This window comes from Psammomys obesus, unplaced genomic scaffold (assembly GCF_907164565.1).
Source record: "Psammomys obesus unplaced genomic scaffold, mPsaObe1.curated_primary_1811, whole genome shotgun sequence".
Taxonomy (NCBI): domain Eukaryota; kingdom Metazoa; phylum Chordata; class Mammalia; order Rodentia; family Muridae; genus Psammomys; species Psammomys obesus.
Window position 1 is genome coordinate 2,034,535 of NW_026596162.1, and position 23,842 is coordinate 2,058,376.

Genomic DNA, 23,842 nt, shown 5'->3' on the forward strand with positions numbered 1-23,842 from the left:
CTGGCTGACAAATGAATTTATAGAATTTTGAAATTAAGACATGCTGTACTGCAAGGTGTAACTCTTCCCACTATTCTAAGAGGGGGGAAAAGACAGAAGCAAAAAGAAGCATTCGATTCATCCTTACTCCCTGGGTCAGGAGAATGCAGTCTCAATTCCCTTCAAGAGGCTGCAGATTCACGTTAATACAACGAAATGCAACTCTGTGTGATAGCAGCAGAGGTCAGAAAACAAGGAGCTTCTGCATTTCAGTTTTCTAATTCATTATAACAGTGAAGCCTATTTCCCCACACATTACCTTCCAGACTCGTTCTTCTGACCTTTGAAACTGTCCATGAAACCAAGCGCAGCGTCCTGATAAAACGTCCACTATCACCAGCGTACATTGCAAAGGGCAAGGACCAGATTCTGCTCATCATCTGAGCTGCCTCAGGATTTAGGGTATTTCCCCCTTGGCTTTCACATTTTACAACAGAAGCCTTTTTCCAGGGGTGGCAAACGCTAAGCTACCCTGCCCTACCACTAAGCTACACTGCAGCTCCAGAAAATGATGTTGAAGAAAGTGTATTTTCAACATATCATGCTTCATGAATTTAGTCTACTTATAGCACAAATCCCACTGCCATGACATTTCTGCTCCTCCTTCCTGGGCCAGACCAAATCCAAAAGACTGAGGGAAAGGTGAGCCAAAGGGATGCAAGTAGGGAAGGGAGACCACTGTCTGGGACAGCTGGTCACGTCAGTAAGAATACAGGAAGACTCAATACCAAGCCAAGCCCCTCACTCTGGGTGAGCAGTTCTGCACTGGCTTCAGGCAGAGTACTGGTAATGTCTTATTCTAGGAAGCATGAGGAACTGAGAGAGCCACAGTGACAATGGCAATGTGTTACAAGTTGAAAGTGGCAGTATGGGACTGGGGAGATGTTCAGTCAGGAATGTACCTGTTGTGTGAACATGAAGACTTGAGTTCAGACCCCCAGTTCCCACATAAAAGCCAAACACGGTGGTTCATTACTTCAGCGCTGGATTCTAATTCTAAATTCAGAGCTTACAGAGGGAGGGAGGGAGGGAGGGAGGGAGAGAGAGAGAGAGAGAGAGAGAGAGAAAGAGAGAGAATCTCAAATAAATAAGAGATCCTGTTTAAGAGAGGTGAAGCATAGTCAAAGCTGTCGTTTCATAGTTGAAAGTTTAATAGATACTGCTCCCAGATGTTCTTCTTGTGTAAGAGTTCCTAAATAAATGTTTTGAAACATGTATCTATAGCCTATGGTGTGGTGTCAGTGACTTTAATTCCAGTACTAGGAAGGCAGAGGCAGATGGCTCTTTGTGAATTCCAGGCAAGTTGTTCTGGTCTATATAGCAAGTTTCAGGCCAGCTGGAGCTACACAGTGAGACCCTGTTTCAAAACAACAACATCAAAATAAACGAATAAACATACAAAAATCAGATGGAATTCTAAGTTGACGCAGTCACCACAGTCTGAAAGGTGGCATTCCAGTGAAAAGGTAGCATTGGGGGAAATATTATGACAGAAGGTTGCATAGATTATCTGAAAGTCAGGGACAGCATCGTAAGAGGAATTCATAGATTGCCACATCCTATGTCTGTCCCAATTAACTGTCTATGCCAGAGTGATGGTGAACAAACACACATAGAACTTGACATCCTGGACCTGCCATCAGACTAGTTAGGGAAATGGAGATAATGCTAGACCTTAGCTGGTGTGTCCTTATGGAGAAGTGAACAGGATTGGGAATGAACACTGCTGCTGGGCCAGGCTAAGTGGGAGGCGAGTGGGAAAGAATGAGCCTTGTCTTAGTTGGGGTTGTTACTGATAATGATAAAACACTAAAACCATAAATAGCTGGGGAAGAAAGGGTTTGTTTCACCTTATGATTCACAATCTATTACTGAGGGGAGTTAGGGTAGGAACGTAGGCAGAAACCTTGAGGCAGAGCTGATGCATGGGGAACATGCTTACTGGCTTGTTCCTCATGGCTTGCTCAACCTGCTTTTTATAGCACCCAGGACCGCCAGTCTAGGAGTGGCACCACCCACCGGAATCTGGACCCTTTTATATTAATCAACATCAAGACAATGCCCCACAGGCTTGCTCATTGGCCAATCTGGTTGAGTCATTTTTTTCAACTGGGGATCTCTTTCAGATGACTTTAGCTTGTGTCAAGTTGACATAATACTTGCTTGTGCGGCTGGGTGCGGTGGCATGTGCCTGTAATCTCAGCGCTCGGGGAGGTAGAGTCAGGTGGATCTTTGTGAATTCGAGGCCAGCCTATTCTACAAAGTGAGTCCAGAACAGCCAAGGCTATACAGAGAAACCCTGTCTCAAAAAAACCAAAACCAAAACCAAAACCAACCAAACGAAATCAAAACAAAACAATACCCTCCCCACCCCCCCCAAAAAACCAAAAAAAACAACAAACTAGCTAGTACAGTCCATAATGAAGAACAGAACAGTTAAGAGCCTGAGAAAAGGCCATGGCTCTGAGCATCCTTAAGTGGGAAGGTAACAAGACACAATGGAAAGAGGCAGCGAGCCAATGCCTAAGCAGGGAAGGATCCCAAAAGCAAGGAGAAGTCCTAGAGCTATGGCTTTTTAGTAAGGGAGCAGAGTGCAGTGGGAGGCGCAGAGCTTCCTCTGAAATGGTGCATTAGCAGAAGTCTAAATGATCTGCAGAGACTGGCTAACAGGAACAGGATATACAAGTAGAGGAATCAGTATGTGACCACACAAAGGCAAAGTCTCCATGAGAACATGCAAGGAGTTTGGACTGAAGACTAAGAGAGAAGGCAGAAAAGTAGCATGAAAATTTTCCATGAATTAATTTTCAAATGCTACATGGATCCTCTGAAATAAAGGGGAGAGGGATTGGAGTTTTGTGTTCAAATTAAAATCTCCTCTGCTTCATGAGGTCTCAGCTGAAATTATTTGGTGGCTATCTGTAGTCCAGGGTACACCACACAGTTGAAGAGGTTGCCAGAGCAGCTGAGAAACCTCACAGTGATGAGGGCAGACACAGAGGGGGCTAGATAGCAGCATAGAGACACAGGGTGAGAAGTCAGGATGGGATGGCTAAGGTGGAGAGTCAAGGGTAGGGGATGTGCCTGAGAAAGGTCCAGAAAGGCTGCATGCAACTGGGGCTAGGAAGGAGTCCTGGATAAACGAATGCTCGTCGCAGTTTTGTGTGGCGGTTCTGATGCTGACAGAGGTGCAGGGATGACCCGCGCACTAAGTCGGATAGAAAGGCTGGCTGTGGTCAACAAAAGTGCGCATGGGCAGAGTACTACTCGCAAAAGGCTGATAGTTAAAGGGGAGCTCTAGGCTACTGTTCACCCACTGGGGCTTTGCTTCCTTCCCAGATCAAGTTAAGGGCCAATAAATAGACAGTGAAAGCATCACTAGGTCCTTCCGTTTCAACCTGGAGGTGCAGCACAGTGCTGTAACAGCTCCCTGTACCATCAGGAGAAAGGCTCAGACCTTCCATACTCCAAGTCACTTGAGTGCTCAGCAACAACCTGCTGAACTAATAAAACACGCTGGAGAGCACTGGGGTCAGTGGCTGTATTTGCCTTCAATCTGTCTGCAAGGAAATACTTCTGCATTCAGTTCTGCATTTTGTTCAGTCAAAGGTAAGGATAATTTCAGGTGAGACATTTCTGCCTACAGAAGTGGTTTTTGGTAGAACAGGATGAGTCTTAGCTATTTGGATGTGCGAAGAGATAATAATTTAAGGAAAATGGTGGTATAGATAGAAAAAAAAACATATGAGGTCATTAAATGAGCAAAGAGTGATCTTCACCAACTATAATGAATTGAAAATATAAACAACTGAATAAACCAGGCTAAACAGAGGCTTAAACACATTTCAAAAATTACCCCAGGAACAAAAGACTAAATATAAGGGTAATACATTAACAGCACTCAATGTGGCAGCAGCCATTTGTTAAATGAAACAAATAATTACCCTGAGAACAGATCAATCAAGTCAATGAGAACTGATGAACATTAATAGGCAAATTAATAACACCAACACATAAAAGGCATAATTAGGAAAGTGAGAAGGTAGGGAGGGCTGAGGATGAAACTAACACTCAGAGAATCAAGTCAGTGCCAGCTGTATATTCAATGAGGTCCCACAAGATTGTACCAATGTCCCAAAATACTGTGGTCTCCTGACATGGCAGCCATGACGACGTCACTGCACGACTCTGTTGCTCCCATAATTGTGCTGCTGCCGCTGTGAGCACCCACTGAATTGCCAATAGTATCAGAGTATGGCACATATGATTATAGACAGCGTAAGGCACTTAGTAACAAACCACGTCACTGGTTTGCATATTTACTATTTTGTACTTTCAACAATTTTTGAGTGTTTTCAGAAAGTAAAAAACCATTTGTCTAACACTAGTTGCTGCCTCCTCCATGTGGATTTCACCAGCTCTCTTAACTTTATCAGGCCACATGGGGTCATGTCTTGAAGCACTCTGGGCTTCTCAAGGTGCACTGTGATATTAGTAAGACATGTCTCTCAGAATTTAGACCTGCCACCAGTGACGCTGCTGGTCACAGCTGTCCTCTCTGCTCCCACCTCTTCTCTTTATGGCTTGGGTCAGCCAGCCTCAATTCCCTTCAAGTTGGGCTATGCTGCCCTTTCCGTTTCTGTAATGGCCAGTTCATTACTTTACTGATCCAATATCACCATATTGTTGAACAAACCAGTTTATACACTGAACTTACTGTAAGCATCTCTGGGGCACAGAGTAAGTTTTATTAATCTCTGTATCCTCTGCAAGGAGCAGAGTCCAGCCAAAGGGAAGTTCCTAACAATCAGTTGGTAAATGAAGGGTTAAGTTTCATAATGAAACTATAAATCACAATGGTAGAGTTCTATTTTTAGACTAAAAAACAAATAAGCAAGCATAAGCATTTGGTACAGAAGATGGTTCAACTGATTAACTGTGTTGCTTAAATGACCATTGATATGGCAAATTTAAAAAACTTGAGAGGTGGCCTACCACTATTAGTTATAATTATACAGTCATCAATTTGTATGTAAGGGCATCCCCTTGTATCTTCAGGGACCTACTTCCAGAACCTTCCACACCCCTATACGTAATTCCATCAATGAACTTAAGTCATTATAGGAAATGACACAGTATTTCATAAGTCTTAACTACATTCTCCAGCATATTTTAACCATCCGAAGATGGCTACCAAAACCTATTATAATGTAAATGCTGTGAAAAAATAGTTGTTGTATCCTTTAGGCAAGTGGTTCTCAAGTCCTCATGCTGCAACACTTTAATACACTTCCTTATGCTGCGCTGACTCCTAACCATGAAATTATTATTTTTTTGCTACTTCAAAACTGTAATTTTGCTACTATTATGAATTTTAATGTAATTTTCTGTGTTTGTTGATGGTCTTAGGAAACCCTTGTGAAAAGGTCATTTGATTCCAATGGGGTCACAACCCACAGGTTGACAACCACTGCTTTGGGTACTAATGACAAAAAAAAACAGTGTCTATATGTTGAATATAAGCAAGACTGCCTTACTCATAGTACTCAGTTATAATATTGGAAACAATATGTAAAGAAAATTCAAAGCTCAAGAACCAAGATTTCATTTCTCTTGAATTCTGAGTGCCCGTGAGGTCATGCAGATATTAAGATGCCATAGTAATAACATCTTAACATGATTTTGGCAACCCTTATTTTACTTATTAAAATTAGCAATAGAGACCCAGTTACAAGAACACTAATGCAGGTATTCTGATTACTGATCAAACAATGGTCTGAAGACTGGCCTTCTCTTAGTCAATCCCTGGAAATCTACAAATTCATAGCTTGCTTCAGGCACCCTACCCGATTTTACTACTTAACATGGTTCCTAATGAGTAGAACTTTCCTAGATTTACTAGTACCAGTTAATTAATTAATTAAGTAAGTAAGTGATAAGACAAATGTAAAAATCTACACTTCCTGGAGCAGAGTTCAATGACAGGAAAGGTGTCATACAAGGTTAGAGGTATGGCATGAAAGACTTTTCTTCCTTAGTGAAGTCTGCACAGGGCTACTGTTGTGGACTCTGAGAAGCAGTCAGTTTTCTATTATTTCATTTCAGTACTTTTTACATAGAATGGCTTTTAAACAATTAGTATTATCCAACTACAATGCAGAATGATTTTAAGACTCTTTCCAAGCAGCCTATTTACTTGAAGTAGCATTTTGTAGTCTTTTGTTCTCTATTTTCTACCTCTACTTTCCCTTTGCTTTGGTTCTTTTATTATTTTTTAAATGACGATCCATTTTACAGAGTATTTTTAAAACATTATTTAAAAATGTTAAGCTGAAGTATAGATAGAAAAAATACAAACTGGAAATACTTTCAAAGACAAAACAAACCAAAACAACAACAACAACAACAAAAACCAACCAACCAAACAAACAACAATAAAACCCCATAAACCAAAAAAACAAGAGACCCCAGCAATGATGTACATAGGTCTCATGTAGCCCAGTGTGGGCATGAACTCTGCTATGTAGGTGAGAATGAGCTTGAACTTCTGAGCCTCCCGCCTTCACTTGTTGAGTGCTGAGACTGTAAGTGCGTGGCAATGTGCCCTTCTGCTTTTCTTAAATGTTGTGCTGGTGAACAAAACCAGGGTGTTGTGCATCCTCGGCAAAACTGAGCTCCAGGTCCACATCTGCATCTAATCCATTCAAATTAGCTCCTGCTATCATCTAATAGTGAGTGAAAATGAATATATTCTTTTCATCCCCTAATTTAGCTGCTGAATGTGATTTTTTAAAAGTATCTTCATCATAACTACCTAATTTTAGCTTATTTTTTTCAAAATCATTAACAAATAGGACAAAATTTAACAACTGTAATATAAGAAAACATTGGTTTTGAGACTTAGTCACATTTAGTGATAATTAATAATTGTTCTTTCACCATGTTTAAGCAGTCATTTTCAGCACACAGGAATTGCCTCCAGTTTCTGTGGGGTACAAAAGAAAGGGCAGCACAAGTATTCTTCCTTGCAATGTGCCATGGGCTATGCATGACCTCAACTGCATGAACTCAGAATATTCAAGTATATAAGGCAAGAATTATTTAACAAAGCAATCAGTTTTTTTTAAAAACTTTGCTTTTGTCTTGCAATAGAAAAGGTAGTTTTCACCAAGATGTATAATTTACTCGGTGTTTCACAGTAAAATCCTTAATTGGCTGCTTAATGGAGATCTAACGTCTTCTCCAGTAAGTCATGATTTACACAGGTCTTAAAAGCACTATTTCCAGACTTAACGTGAGGAAAAAAGATTTTCCCTTTTAAACTGAAGGGAAAATATCCCTAATAATGTTAAGAACTTAGCTGGGCTGAGTGCTATAACCTAGGGTGGAGTGTGAGCTTGTTATATGTGGTGGCTGAGTCTGATCCTTAGCACCCAGAGAAGGAAGAAAATAGCAACAAAACACAAAGAACCCAATACTAATATGATGGTGCTTGGGTGGGCTCTCAGGAGCTCTAACTCAGTCAAGTGGAAAGAGGCAAAAAAGACAAGAGGGGTGCAGTTTCCCACTGATAGGCAAGTGCTGGGTAACAGGAGGCTCTGATTTGATAATAGATCCAAGGTTATTCTTGGAGGGTTTAAGATGCCTTTATAGAAATGAAAGGCTCTGTGGGGTACATTAGTTTCTAAGTAAGAAATGATACACAGACTTAAGATCAAAATGGAACTGAGTTAGGCCCAAAGGGCTGAAACAAGTGTCACAATGTTTTTTACGCATATGTTTATAGCAGTGTAACAAGTGGCAGCCAATTCATCATTAGGAAGTGTTTCCTGAAAACCACTACAAGCTGTAGTTCACCACTCACATTCATGTTTCCCATTAGCTTTGCTAGTTTCTGAAGTATGTGGCTCCCAGGGCCAGATGGGCACAGTGCACCATGCAGGCTGCTCTAGGGCTGGGATCTGGAAATATAGACTGTGATAGTCTGTTCCTGCAGGGTGACTTCTGCTCCATTCATATTTGGGGGACATTCCTAGAGTGAGTGAGAAATCTCTCCAGATCAGCTATTTCTTTACTGTTTCACTCAGTTAATGGTAGGGGTTGTGTCTCTCTTTATCTGGGCCTTAGCTTAACCTGACCCATACTCTAGGCTCCCTTTGATGTTCTTTCTTATTTTGGCACCTGTGGTGTTTTGAATAAGAATGGCCCCTATAGGCTCATATATTTGAAGCTTAAGTCACCAGGCAATAGAATTGTTTGAAAAGATTAGAAGGATTGGGAGGTGTGGTCTTGCTGGAGGATGTGTGGTCTGGGGTGAGCTTTGAGGTCTCAGAAGCCAGGGTCAGTCTCTTTCTCTTCCTGCTGCCTGTAGACCAGGATGTAGAACTATCAGCTACTGCTCCAGCACCATCTCTGCCTGCATGCTCTCATGCCATGATGATAATGCACTAACCCTCTGAAATCGAAAGCAAGCCCTAATGAAATGCTTTCTTTTATAAGCATTGTAGCCTTAGTCATGGTGTCTCTTTACAGTAATAGAAAAATAGTGACTAAGACAGCATGCAAATCATCAGAGTCTGAATACTCTACTTATTTACCAAAAGTCTGTTTTCTTATGTCCTCTAGTTTCTCCTCTGTACTATTACAATCAACTCCTTCTGATGTCTTTATTTTTAGCATGAGATTCTTTTATCTTGCTGCCCAAAGGATTTTACCTAATCCTCAGATCTGGTTGTCACTTGACAACTTGAAACCACAAAAAGGTGGCTCGGCTGCCTGTTCCCTGAGAACTAACTCTAGGTTCCATAGCAAAGACTACAAGCCCCGGTATATGTGGCCCTTTCCAGTCTCTGACTTGTTGTTTATTATCTAAGGTGCAATATTCTGCTTGTAGTTACGTGAGCTTATGCTGCTGCTGCATGCCACTGATCTGATGCCAGTGACTGTGAGTGTAGAATCATCTACACTCTCCATATGCTTCTATCAAAACAAGCTGCAAAAATGTTCCTGTTCGTACCTCACACTATAGAGCTCCTGACGGAACTTGAGTTGTCAAGCCCAAAACTCTTACCTTTCTAGGGCCCAGGTTCAGTGTTGGGCAAAGAGAGCATCAAAAATTTTCTGAAAGCACTAAGTTGAATGAAGCTAAGAATGGGGCCTGTTTGGATGTCTTGGTGGTGGTAAAAGGACTGTCTGCAGTGGAGGCTAGGCAATGACGGAAATACAGAGAAGCCTTGTTCAGAGAAGATCATAACGTAACTAGGATATTTTAAAGGAAGAGAAGGGATCCAGGATAGGGATGAAAAGGGATGTGCTAGACAAAGCAACACTTGAAAAGGCCTGAGGACCAAAGGACATGGTACACTCAAATGACTGCCTTGGGGTGGATACCTTTAATCCCAGCACTGGGAGGGTGGGTGGGGGAGGACGCACAGAGAGGGAGGGAGAGAGGGAGAGAGAGAGAGAGAGTGCATATAGGGTAAGTGTGTGTGAATGAAACTTGCTGGTACTGGGGTGAAACCTAGAGAGGCAGCCAGGGCCAATGCTATTGAAATAAGACCTATACCTAGGTCTAGACTACTTCTGTAATAGTTACTTTAGATATCAAAATTTGCAGATTATTTAAAAAAAATTTCACTCCTTTTTTTTTTTTTTTCATTTTGTTTTGGAGTCAAAGAAGTATGTGACCCAAGCTGGCTTTAAAGTCACTGTGTAGGCCAGACCGGCCTTGAACACATCATCCTGCCTCCTTAGCGTTAGGATGACAGCTGTGGCCTGCCCACCATATCCAGGTCGGTTATCAAGCACCACTTTATCTGTTTGGATTGTTATGGGTTGTCTTCTCTAGTGTTCGGTTTTGACTGGTTCCTGAAAAATAGTACCTCAGGAAGTTGTCAAAAATAAATGTGTTAATAACACAAAGAACAGAAAACTGTGCCACACAGAAGTGATCAATGGATCCCCTCGGTGACTGCCATGACAGTATTGCGCCTTGAGAGAGGATGGAAGGGGCTATTGGAAAGGCAGACTTTTTTTTTTTAATTTTTTTTTAGAGGAGAGAAGGAGCTATTTTTGAATTATATAGAGTATTGTAAAGGCTGGCATATTTCATTCCAAGGAAGTTTTATTTTCATGGTACGTAATGCTAGCAGGGTTCTCAGGTTTTAGGTAGAGGATACCTGGAGAAAGTGACCACCAGATTCCTGTGGAAAACACATCTGGTGTGAGGCACAGGCGACTCTCTGAGTGCATATCAGCATATAGTTGCTTACGCTGAAGCTCATTTTCAATTTGTGTTAGGCATAGCCTAGGTTTTTCTGTTGACTTCTACAGATTTGGAAAACTTGGCGTTTTGGCTTCTAAGTGACTTCCAGATGGAAACCTAAAAATGAAAGGTCCCTTACGAGGCTGTCTAGTCCAAGGACTTAGTTTTACCATCAAGAAAACCGAATCCTAAAACAAGTAACTCCAAGGTTACTCCAAAGGCTGCTACCTGTGTTTTACACAACCTGTTCCCACATGTGCCCTCTAGTGTGAACCTCTGCTTACTTTCAGTCCATTTATTTCTTGAGACAGAGCATCTTCTAGACTGCGAGGAACACTCCCAGTACTTCCTTACCTATCTCCTGTGTTCCATCAATATTAAGCACTTAGTTCTAGATGTGTATGGAAACTCCCACCATGAGGTTTAGTATTTATGTCCCCATTTCCTCCCAATCCACTGTCCTCAGGTAAAACCATGTGCTTAGGGTATGAGCTCACTCGTACAGCCCATGTGCTGTTCTCAAGTTGAAGGACAAATGTGTTTTCTCAGCAGGTTTCTAAAATACGAAGGACTTATTTGGGAGAGGTTTGGTGCACCTGTCCACAGACTGGGGTTGTGCATAGCCTGCCCTCCATAGAACCCAGCAGCTCAGTTCCTAGCGAAGGGCACATCTAGAACCAGGGCTGTTTCAGGCGTTAACTGAAAGGCCATCCAGCTCATAGCCTAGCCAGTCAGTCACCTAAGGGTATAATGCTGATAATGTCTGAAATAATAAAAAGTGAAGAATAGCTTGTTAAATAATCGGAACACTTGGGAAATAACTGTAAATAAGCAATCCATTAAAAAATTAGTTTCTTTCTTTTTTTTTTTTTTTTTTTTAACAGATTCTTGTTCTTAGAAGTATGGTTCAACCTCAGAGGATTCAGTTAATTATTCAGTAAGACACCAAATCTCAGAAAAACCCGGAAGGCTCTACAGAAATGTTGGGTCAGAAATATCAAAGATGCAGAAACTGTGAAGGTGGAGGATCTGAGAGCTTTTCCCTTTCTTATTTTTTCGGGGTGGGGCAGGGATGGTGGGGAGCAAGGTTTCTCTATGTAGCCCTGGCTGTCCTGGAACTTTCTCTGTACTCCAGGCTGACCTTGAACCCAAGAGATCTGCCTCCCAAGTGCTGGGATTAAAAACACACACCAACACCAGAACCATTGGCAAATTAGTATAGGGGACTCATACACAAGTAGGGGAATGGGCCAGGCATGGAAAAAATGGGCTGGGTTAAAAATGTAAGCTTTATTAAATGAAAGCGAGGTACACACATGGTACCTCATTAACATGTATAATTTTTGTGTGTTTATGCGTAACTTAAAATAAGTTTAAACTTTAAATTTTTTGAATTAGTACTCCTGTCCTCTTGTTGTTATATGTCCTAGACTCTAGGATGTAGAGGGAAGATCTTAATTCTGAGAGGCAGGATAAACAGTTTAGTTTTTAAAGGCTTAGCAACTCCTTTTATCTTTAACATTCCCTGTATATGTACCCCTAATCAGAATGCATCTGGTTCTTGGAACCAAAGTCGTGAATTAAAACACCCTTGAAAATGAAAGGGGTCCCTAGAGCAAGCCTTTAGTTTGTGGCCTTGTGGTTTGGACCTACTGCTTTCAACTTTTGTATTCTCAAGGCAAGTTTCATGTGTGCCACATGCTTGCTTGTCCTAACTTCTCAGTTGCGGCTTTACGCAAGACACTGACCAACGGTCCTAAAGTACCTACGTTGGTGTCAGTTCAGGGAAGATGTCCCACGGATTGAAGGGCAACCTTTGGCTCCACCCCTCCCTGGCCACGAGGGTCACACCTGAGGGGTCGGCAGTTGCACGTGTGCATCAGGGCACAGGACCCTGTCACTCTCCAGGCTGCCCCGCGACCCCTGGCGACAGAGTTGGGCACCCGATTCCCGGCCCTCCCCCCGGGTCACCTGTAATTGTAGGCGCTGAAATGCTTGCTCTCTCTCAGCATCGCCCGGTACAGATCTAAAACTTGTGCGCGGCTGGAGGCTGCCATGTTGGAAACAAACTAGTAACAAAAACAAACAGGTCCTTCTTCGTAGAGGTCCGAAGTTCAACTGGACCCAAATGTCAAACGATGCAAAAAGCACGCTGGAAAGCAGAAGCTCGGCCTGGCTTGCGGCCTGGCTCGCGTCCCGCGCACGAGGAGGCGGCGCAGGCAGGGCGGCGGGCAGCTAAGAGGAGGTGCTCGCGTCCTGGAGGCTCCGTGTTGCTCACAGGCTACCCCAGCGGCAGGAGGTCAGGCCGTCCTGCCCCAGGCACGCTCCTTGGCGGGACGGTCACGGGCCGAACACCGTGGCTCTCAGCCTCCGCAGCCTGCACGCTTCCGAACCGCCGGGGGGCGTGGTCGAGACCTGACACCACGCCCCCTAACCTGCCCAGGCCCGGTTGCCCGGGTTACGAAGCAAGCCCATCGCCCCGCCCCTGCTCGGTGCGGCTGTCTTCGGCGCTGCCTGACCTGCAGTGCGCAGCTGTGAGAGTGACTTTGCTTTGGCAAAGCCTGGTTGGCAGTCAGAGTTTATAATCAATATCTTGGCTAGTGGTTGAAGCGCCAAAGGTGAGGCGCTAACTAGTTGGCGAGTTCCTGGAGCTCGGGCTTCCCTCTGGGCGAGCGCAGGGACCTTAGGCCCGGGCCTTTTCCTGTCAAGATGGCGACGCCCAGCACTCACGGCGTCTGGGTAGCGGGAGGTTAAGCTCAGTAACTTCAGAGCGATGCTGTGCCCGCGCTGCTGACTTCGAAAAAGCCCGGTGAACGCTGGGTGAGTGCGTTCTTACTGCACTAGCCTTACTGCAGCGTAGGGGTGACAGATCGCCGGTTGTTGTGCACTTTGCGTTTGGCCGTGACTTCCTATTTCCGGGATCTTCATTGAGGAGCTAGAATGTTTTTGTTTGTTTACTTTCTCTCTCTCTCTCTCTCTCTCTCTCTCTCTCTCTCTTGGGCTTGGGACACCATGCACCTCTTTTTTTTTTTTTTTTTTTTTTTTTTTACTTTTAAAAGCACAGTTTTGAAGCGCGTAAAAAATGATAAAAGTCTGTCACTATTAATTAGGGAACCCTTAGGACTTTAGGGATTTCCGAGGCATCTTTTCAGACCCAAGGCGGAAAGCGGGCTTTTCACAGAATTCAGCTTTTATGGATCATCTTGCTAAAGTAGTTAAGTTTCCTCCTCTGGTCCTTCATTTTAGGACTCTGCGAAGAGAAGAGTCAGCTAATCCTCCTTATCGTGTTTTGAAAACATCAGTGTTAGTTTTGGAATCTTGTTTTATATAATGACATTGCAATGAGCCATTCCTTTTGTATTGCTCGCCCCCAAACATAGCGAAGAGTAATTTTGATGATAAGACTGAGATTAAAGTAGATATATTATCATCTGTTTTGTTGTATCTGATTTTGAAAGCGTGTATACTCTATGTGAAGCAACTTTTATTTTTAGAAACATAAATGCAGGACATAATTTCTTTATTGTGTTTGCAATCTGTTGTCCCAGAATCTAAATTTACCTATAGTGGCCTTTAAAGATACTGACGATACAGTCCTTTTATAAAAATATCCTTAAGCCCTCAGTCTGATTTTGTACTAATAAAAACAGGTTTTTAAGTTTTTAATTGAATTTTTTTTTAATAAACAGTAACAGGACTTGTCTCACTATTGTTCCCTTGCTGTTTGGTTGGGTCATTGACTCAGGTTTAAGGAAACCCATTAATATTTTGAGATTATCTTTGTAATTTCTTAAATATCTGATGATTGTAAGGTAGATTTTCACGTTGTTACAGAGTAAGAGCAGAGATATGCTCTCTTGAGGCTATTGATATAAAATATAGGGCACCAGGAAAAACTATACTTTGCTAGTTACAGATAGAGAAAATTACCACAATGAGAGGAAAAAAAATGGTTAAATTATTTTGACTTGTCAATTAGAGTGGGAAATACACTTTTTCTGAATTTCACATTTATCTTGAAAGTGAAAGGATAATTGCTCTATGTGTTTTATGCCAAATTGCAAAGGTAATAATTACTAATGTAATGTATCGTAATGTCTTATCTTTGTTCTAATCAAATGCAGCTTACAGAATGTGCAAAGTTAAATAGTTTGGGTAGTAGATCTGTCACTTCAATGAGTGGTTGCGATTAGGAAACTGATAGCTTCTTAGTCTTAAGTAAAGTTTGTTAGAGGCTGTTGATTTGGACCAATGGACACAACAGACTAATCTTTTGTAGAGTTTAATCACAATAATTAAAATTATTCCAGATGTCCTAAAACCAATTAAATAACCAAGTTGCAAGTTATTGACTTCTTGATTATGTTGCCACCTGCTTGATTATGTTGCCACCAGTGACATCTTCAGTGCTGTTTCTATTTTCTGTAAATGCTTTCAGATCATACTGTTGTTAGAATTCTAGCACTTACATTGTTTAGTTTTGAATATGTTGCCTGATTTTCATGCCATTTTGTTTTTGAGGCTGGCTGGTTCAACTTAGTTGTTCTGTCTTAAACAACTCTGTAAGCTGCCTGATTCAAACTGGCTTCTGTCAACTTCTGACTGAATTGCTCTGCTTGGCCTCAAACTAATTCTAGCAATCAGTTCTAATTTTCTGGCTCCTCATTTTCTGTCTTGTTCTGTCTTTAATCTGTCTGTCTGTCTGTTTAGCTTGTTTTCCCTTTAACCTGTCTCTGTAAAACTCTCCCTGTAATACTGCCTCTGAGTTCCACAAACTGAACTGCCATGAACTCAATCCACTGCACTGCCTCTAAACTCCCTGACTCAACCAAACTAACCAAAGAGAACCGACAGGAACTCAGAGGTGTGCATGCCTCTGTGTCCTGAGTGCTGGGATTAAAGGCTTATACCACCACACCTGAACCTAAACTTCTGTTTACCTGAAACTTGTACCATACCTGACTGGCCTTGAACTCAGAGACATGCTTGCCTCTGTCCTGGAATTAAAGGCATGTCTGCATTCTAGCTGGATCACACAGACCTGGCAAGTCTTTGGATGTGATCTCTTGCCAGAGAATTAAAATTCTTCTACAAACATCCTTTCCCCAAACATGCAAAGATCCTTCTGCCTGTGCCTGTGTGCTGAATTATAGGTATGCACCACCACACCTAGCTCAAGGCTCTGACCTGAGTGAGGGTGCCTCATAGAAGACAGTTGGAAAATGACTGTGAGTGTGAGAAGTTTGATATTGTAGTTCCTGTTTTAGGCATAGGAGCAGGATGGACACAATTTATGTAGACATCTTTCTGTGATTTGGAATAGCTGAGTGTGAGAAGTAGAGTTTTCTGTCAGACTGCAGAAGTGGTTACCAGCTTCATTTTACTGGTATTTCCTCTTTATGAACTAAGTCATCTTCTTCGCCTGTGTACCAGCAAGTAGAATGTGCTGGTGGACCTAGTGGAATGGAATTTGTTAACAACGTACTGGCAGACTTGTTCTATCCAGAGACTTCAAACTTTGTATGACAGGAGCACTCCAAACTTTGTTCTTTATCTATGTATTTAGCAGGAAGCTGTCTAGCCTGCTTCTTGTAATTAGTTAGGGCTTCAGGTTATGTTTCTGGGGATATATACTTTGAATGCATTTGTAGGTAATGGTGATATGGGTTAGAAAGCACAAAGGGATGGTCATGTAATATTTGGTCTAAATGCAGGGAGAGGTCATGTCTATCCTTGATGCCTACATTACACCCAGGACTTCATTCCCTGGGCACCAGATATTGTTAGGGAATAGAAACCTTGAGCCCTGAGAATTAGGGTCTTTAAGGTGGGGATAATGTTCGAGTTGGCTTGGGAAGATTCAGATTTGAGTTGAATTGAGAGCAGAGGATTTGGATATGTTGGTGTGGAAGTTCCTTCTTAGATGAGGAAGCTTTCCTCTTTATCTTGAGGAGAGTGGAAGACCCTCATGAGGGAGAGCATATAAGTATAGCTTGGAGACTGGTAGGGATGAGGGATTCTTTCCAGAGCTGAGGGTAAGGGCATCCAGTGGGAAGACTCAAGGTGATCTGAACTGTCATGTGATCTCCATCTATTATTTCATGAACTGAGGGAATATTTTTTTCTCTGAGGAGAAACAAGCTGAGAGAGTAGCATCAGACTGTTGGAAAATGGGCTGTAGAGGCTGTTGGTTGAGGATGGATCTGTCCAGCTATACTGCTTGCTACCTTACTTCATATACATAGTCTTCTGTGCCAGCTTTAGGAATTTGAAATTGAATTGATTTCTCTGTCTTGTTTTTTTTTTTTTTTTTTTTTTCCTTTTATCTTTTTGGACACAGGATATTTTTCTGGGTAGCGCTGGCTGTCCTGGAAATTGCTCTGAAAACTAGACTGGCTTTGAACTCAGAGATCCATTTGCCTCTGTCTCCTGAGTGCAGGGACTAAAGGTGTGGCCTGATTTCTCTCTCTCTCTCGATCGTTTGCGTTTATTATTTGTATGTGTCTCTGTGTAGTCTTGTGTGCCATGCTATGCCCAGTTGGTACTCTCCTTCTCCAGGTAGGTCCCAAGCTTGATCTTAGGCTGTTCAGCTTGGCAGCAGGCTCTCTTACCTGTTTAGCCATCTTACCAGCTCTGATTTGTTGTTGTTGTTGTTTTGTTTTTGGATAATGGTAAATTTTAGTCATACTTGAATTTCAGTTTGGCTGGATCCTCTCATACTTGTAAAGCTAACTCCTCCGTGCAGAAAATCCTGTAAGTACTAACTGAAACTCTGAAGTGTTTTTATGCCTTTTTTTTTTTTTTGTTTTGTTTTTTGTTTTATTTTTGGTCCATTATGGTATTATTTTACATTTCAAAGAGAAAAGATTTGTTGATTTGTTGCCTTCTTGTGGTGTGTGTGTGTGTGTGTGTGTGTGTGTGTGTGTGTGTGTGTGTGAAAGAGAGAGGGAGAGACAGACAGATAGGCAGACATTTCTTCTTGAGATTTTCAAAGACATGTGTTTGTAGAGCATCTTTTCAAATAAGGAAATCTGTCCTGTCCTCTTTAGTGATCAGGTTCCCTGGCTTGTGGGTAGCAATGATGAAATTGTCAGTCAGTCAGTTGTAGAGAATTTTTATTTTTAAACCAGTTAATTTCTCCTTTTGGAAGGAAACCATATTTTCTTCACTAAATCACCACCAACGTGGGAATTCCTTGACAAGGGTAATATTCTGTTACATCATCTTCTTATTACTACTTATTAAGTATAACTCTTATGTTTTGGTGTTTCTTGTGTTTGAGAACAATGCACTAATTAAGCTAGCTGTAATAAAAGTAACAGCTATTAATTATTTGCCTTATTTTCTCTTATTTGAGCTTTGTGAGGCAGTTTATCAGCATCCCAATTTAGACATTTTTCTAAAGATAAATTTGAAGCTGTGATTGGCTTTTTTGAGTGAGGACTAAGAGCTGTCACTTTCTGTTTGTGCCTACCAGTTGGTTGTTTTCAGAAAACACTTGAGATCTGCAGTGCTGACCTTGTTGATGTTTGTCAGGCACTGGAGAAATAGCCCAGGTCCTTAATGTGCTTGACACTTAGTTCTCCGCATTTATTTCTGCTACTATGGATCAAACCCCGAGACCTGGGTATTCAAGACAAGTAAGTACTCTACCATTGAGTTAAACCTTTAGCCTATGGTTCTGTGATATTATAGTAACTGATTTCTCAGTAGGATAATAGGTCTTTGAAATTATACTGGTGACTCTGATTAACCAGAGAGTCCATACATAGAGTTCATGATGTCTTTGTCATCACAATGAATACGTTTATGTGATTTAATATTTCATAACTTATTAACTAAAACATTTATTTGCTGAGCACTGTGGAAGCACTTTAGTTTGGTAAACTTGTTATGTGTGTGTACTTGTTATCATGAATTAACTAATAACATTTAAGAGTAGTAAGAGCATGCCTGCCTTTTGTGAAATGGATTACTGTAATACTGGCCGACAGTAGTAAGAGTTAGCTTTAGTTAATGAGGATAACTTTATTGGGAAAATTATCTTAGTAATAATTCCTGGAGGAAAGTAAGTTAAGTCGTGCTCTTGGAGAAAGTTTAGCATGTAGCAAGCACACTTTTCCTGAAGTTTTTGAGACAAAGATTCCCTGTGTCAGCTTTTTGTCACTGAAACAGTATACATGCAACAATCCAATGATAAAGAGGAAAGATTTATTTTGCCTCCTGACTTTGCTTCAAGTCTGTGGAGGCATATCATAGTGTGAGTGTCTTAGTTAGGGTTACTACCGCTGTGTTGAAAGACTATGACCAAAGCAACTTGGGGAAGGAAAGGGTTTATTTTTGGCTCATGCGTCCACATCACTGTTTGTCATTGAAGGAAACCAGTGAAGAAAGTGAGACAGGAACCTGGAGTCAGGACCTGAAGCACAGGAGTGTTGATCACTGGCTTGCTCCACATGGCTTGCTCAGCCTTCTTTCTTACAGAACCCATGACTACCAGCCCAGGGATGGCACCACACACAATGGGCTGGGTCCTTCCACATCATTCACTAATTAAGTAAATCGCCTACAGGCTTGCTTATATCAGGGTCTTATGGAGGCATTTTCTCAATTAAGGCCCCCTCCTCTTGATGACTCTAGCTTGTGTCAAGTTGACATAAAATTAGCTAGTACAGTGAGCACAAGGTGGAGTATAAAAACCAGAGGAAGCAGAGGACTAGTATCCTCTGATCCGTTTTAGAGACACATTCCAATGACCTAATACCTTCCACTGAGCTCCTCATTGTAGTTCAGTCACCTCCTAATAGTGTCTGCTGAGGACCAAGCCTTTTAGTACATGGGCCTTTGGGTGATATTACAGATTGGTTATTGGTGTCACAGAGGCTTGCTGAAGAATAATATTTATTGGTAATAAGCAGGAACCTTTGCAGTGCCAAATGTTTGTGTTAGGAGTATATTAACGGGAATGGGTAGGCAGATGACTATGAGAGGAACAGAGGTGACTTGAAGAGATACACAGAATTTTATGTAAGTGAAAGTTTTATTGTTATTTTAAAATAATACATTGCCATGATGTATTGCCACAACCTTTATGATTACATAAAGGTATTTGAGAATTAATAATGTGGTTGATGCCAGTCCAAGACTGCGCAGACAGTTATTGGATACAGAGCCTTGTATGGCCAGTGTTATATAAGGTGGTGGTTTTGACAGTGTCCTGTAATAGATAGCTTTTGTTACCAGGCATATGAGCCTGAGGTCCTGTCCTTAAAAAAAACTTAACAGCCTTATTAATTTTGTTTTTTTTGTTGGGACTGGACACAAGCAACTTCATTTTGAATCTTTCCATTTTTATACTGGCTTAGTGTTGATTTCTTACATCAGTATGTGAATTCCATGAGGAGAGGCCCATGTCTGTTTTGTTCATCACTGAAATCATAACATCTTGTAGATGCTCAGGAAACATTTGATGAATGAAAGAAAAGATGCTTACAGTCTTTACATCTCTTGTTGCCAGTGTTTCTCCATGTCATAGAGTTTGTTCACTGCTCCCTGTTGGTCAGGGTTTAATTGTAGATATTATTGCCTCTGAGTGTATTGATGGACAAGCATCACGTTAGTTCTTTTAGAATAATGGTGCATATTTTAAATACTTCTGTTCTGGTGCTTTATTCTTAAATTTGTGTTATCTTAAAGCTTGCTTTATTGGCACAATTTTAGTAATTTGGAATGAAGAGTCTATGGTAAATAAAATTGTTGCCTTATGTTCATGGATTACGCTGGAAGCATGGAAATGAGCCTTTAGTAGAAGACTGTGCTGGACACACCATTAAAATTGTATCTGGAATCGTGTTTGCTTTTGAAAGAGTCTCATGAGTTGTTGATACTGTTACTGACTCACAGTGAAGATTCTTTAGTTTCATCATGTTATAATCTTAGATTGGTATTAGTTCTACTGTACCTAGGGAGGGTTGTATGTTTTTGTGATAAATACTGGAAAGGCCATATAAGGAAGAAAAGGGGGTTAGAGTTTTGTTTTGTGTTTTACAACTGTGCAGTCTTTTTGTTTTGTTTTGGGTGATTCACTTAGCATTTGGGTGATGACATTATTCATTTTCTAACTCAAGACACTTGAGATCAATGAAAGTGAGTGTCTTTTATTTTTTTTTAAATATTTATTTATTATTTATACAACATTCTGCCTGCACACCAGATCTTACTATAGATGGTCATGAGCCACCATGTGGTTGCTGGGAATTGAACTCAGGACCTTTGGAAGAACAGTGAGTGTTCTTAACCTCTGAGCCATCACTCCAGCCCGAAAATGAGTGTCTTAATAATTATGTCAGGACAATGGCATGTACCTCAGCTGTGTTAGAGACACAGGCATGGTCATCTAGTTTGATTCTGGAATTATTCTTAACAGTTACAGACTGCTAATCTGCAAAGCTTTGTGTCCAAAGGCCTTCTGAAATCAGGTCTCCACTCTCATAGGACAAGGCCATAATTTATTTCGTTTGCAAAGAGAGAAAAATTTTAAGAACTTTGAGTTAGTGTCTAAACTGGCTTATCTTGTCTTTAATTCTTCAGAGAATGGCTACATCCGTACCATTGCCCTGCTCTGCCTAGAGACTTGAAAGGTCTCATCCAAGGCCTTTCAAAGTACAGTTATTTGATGGCCTGTAGGATTTCGGATCTCCAAATTGCTGTGTTTTTGTGGTCAGTGGGGGGCAGGTGTTTGGATTCAGTAAAAGCGACTCGTTGCTTTAGGGCTGAATTACTTTGTGCATGATCAGCAGGTTACACTCAGGTATTGGGGGCAGTGTTCTACTTCCATCATTTCATTTAATATAGTAATTACAGCTCTGTAGTTAGGTCTAATCACAGTCTTATTGTTGGGGCTTCTGTGAGACAGATATGAACCATTACAGAAACATCAGAGAGTAACCAAACGTTTCTGCTAGCACTGGGCAGCATGACATTTATAGACTTTACTAGGCATTTCCCTTGCAGCTTTGCAGCATGGGCTTTGGAAGGGGCCTAATGTTGTATTTCCTGGGCCGACTCAGGGTGTCTAACTCAGGGTGCTTCATACCCCTGATGCACCAATGGCAAAATGATTACATGTCAGTGTAAGATGGCTTAAAGCCTCAGGTAGAAATTTTTCTGATAGTTACTGACAATTACTAGGGTCTTTGCAAGATTTAGTTGCTTACTGGGCATTGACAAAGGAATCTGACAAAGACTTGGTCTCGTACTAGGTGAATAAACCAGATGGCAGAAATAAAACCAGAAACCCATCCTAAAGTTTAGGGCCTTTAAATAGTAGCAACAGGAATCAATAAATAGGTGATACTGATATTTGACCTGGAGACTGTTTGATTCTGATATGTTTGCATTTTCTATATGCTTTCAGGTTGCATTTGATTTGATAGTGTCAAGTCTGAGAGCACCCTTGAAAACCGAAGAAATAATTTATATTTACTGCTTTTTTTTTTTTTTCCAAATCAGCATTCATTTCCAATCTCTTTGTTGTCCTAGGGCTGGCTATTCTTCATTCTCTTTGGTTCTGTGTTTAAAAAACTAGAGTTGGTGTGAATGTGTGAAAGTGACTACAGTGAGTGAGTGTGAGTGTGCCTACAGTGAGTGAGCATCACTGCATGAAGTCAGCAGGTGGTGAGGAGCCTGCTCCTTCAGTGATGGGTGAGAGCAGACTGTGGTTTTATATTTTGGTGAGGATCCTTCCCAGCCTTTTTTTTTTTTTTTTTTTTTGGTTCTGCCCTCCCCCTACCCCTCTTTTCTCCCCTAGCCATGTTTAAGCCCTGCAGCATTTGGTAGAAAGATAGGAGGTTTAAAAGAGCCCTGGCTTGCAGCGGTGGCCCTTGGAAGGCAGAAGCAGGTGAATCTGGGAGCCGTAGGCCAGCCTGGTCTACAGAGCAAGTTCCAGGACAGCCAGGGCCGCCCACGCAAACAAAACCCTGTCTCCAAAAACAAAAGAAAACAAAAAGATCCTGGCCTTGCCAGCTCAGTTAGTTGCCATACTGGCTTCTCGCCCGTGTTGGAGCAAGGGTGAGTCCCACTGCTTTTATACAGCAAGAAGGGCTCATGTGAATTTTTGTGTGTCCCCAGTGCTTCTCACTTCTGTGGTGCTTTCAATAAGAGTGGCCTCCGTCTCTCTTTCTGTCTGTCTGTCTCTCCCCCTGTCTACCTGTGGCTCAGATGTAGCTCTCAGTTACTGATCCGGCACTATACTTGTGTGCCATAATGCTTCCTGCCATGGTAATGACAGACTCACCCTCTGAAACTGTAAGCAAGCTTCCAGTTAAGTGATTTCTTTTTATAAGAGTTGCCTTGGTTCATGGTGTTTCTTCACAGCAATAGCACATCCAGACAACTTCTTTGCAAAATATTGTGATTCTTTTCAATTAAATAATGTTGACTCATCTCAAAATTTAGCTTATAACAGAATTTCATATGGTATAGTATTTGTATTTAAAATAGCACTGTGTAGAAATCTAGATACTTGAAAAACCTAACAATGGGTGTGGCCTCCTAAATTGCTGTTCTGTACTAGTTGCAGTTTGAACTGCAGAAATAGCTTTTGAAACATACAGCAGAACATTTTATGAGTAGAGTACTAGGTATTTCATGAATTCCAAAGCTGAATCGAACAACTATGGAAAATTTGAGAAGCAGTGTGAGGCATCTTGGGTCTTCACACTTGGAAATTTGTAAATTGATGGTTGAAAGCAGTGGTTGACCCTGGCTGCACATTGCAGTCATTGGACGTTTGTAAAATTACTGTCAGGAAACGCATGTCCCACAATCTTATCAGAGTCACTGGAGCTTGTGCCTTGACATGGATATTTTAAAATAGCTTCATACTTAATCTGCTGTTTAGAAAAAGCTAAAGACAGATGGTCTTAGTACTGTCCAGGATATGTGTCTCTGATGAAATCACAACAATTGCCCATGCCTAGGCTAGGGAATCTGGCTGTGCAAGCATTGGTCAGTCTTTGAAATTAGAGCCTCTTTTGTACTCTTTACTGTTTCCTCAATGGATGCTAGCTTGTCCTGTTTTTAACGCACAGTAAAGATCTTAGAATGATCTGGGTCTAGGAGCACATGTGTGCAGTCTTCAGTACTTGATAGGCAGGAACAGGAGATTGTTAGTTTCAGGCTTGCCTAAGCCTCTTAACAAGTTCTTGATTAACAGGAGCAGCTTGGCCCTTATTTCAAAATAAAAAAAGTGTAAATGGGCTAGGATGTAGCTTAGGGTGCAGCTTAGAATGTATCCTTAGTGTTAAGTGCTTGCATGAGGGCCTGAGCACTGATAGAAAATATTTGCTAGTGAATTATATATATTTTTCAAGTAATGGTAGTTTATGACCTAGCATGGGTGAGTTTTGATTATGTGGAATTTATGGTGGTACAAAAGCAATATGCATTCATGTAGAGTTGAATCCATAGCAGTGTGTACTTAGAATTTTGATTTTGAATCTCTGCAGGGCCAGTAATGTGTGGGAAGACCTTGGTTGC

General features: G+C 41.4%; 2 protein-coding genes across 4 annotated transcripts in view; one reads left to right on the plus strand and one right to left on the minus strand.

The window, feature by feature from the left end:
- Lyrm4 (LYR motif containing 4) overlaps nt 1-12,717 on the minus strand; it is a 125,019-nt gene extending 112,302 nt beyond the window's left edge. Inside the window, exon 1 of the mRNA XM_055595191.1 lies at nt 12,275-12,717. Within this exon, the coding sequence (XP_055451166.1) occupies nt 12,275-12,360 (86 nt within the window). The 5' untranslated portion in view covers nt 12,361-12,717. The remainder of the gene's footprint in view (nt 1-12,274) is intronic.
- Nucleotides 12,718-12,950: 233 nt separating this feature from the next.
- The window catches only part of Fars2 (phenylalanyl-tRNA synthetase 2, mitochondrial), a 403,608-nt gene continuing 392,716 nt past the window's right edge, over nt 12,951-23,842 (plus strand). For all 3 annotated transcript variants that reach the window (XM_055595241.1, XM_055595240.1, XM_055595239.1), the window contains exon 1: nt 12,951-13,123. The gene's annotated coding sequence lies outside the window, so the exon portion shown is untranslated. The remainder of the gene's footprint in view (nt 13,124-23,842) is intronic.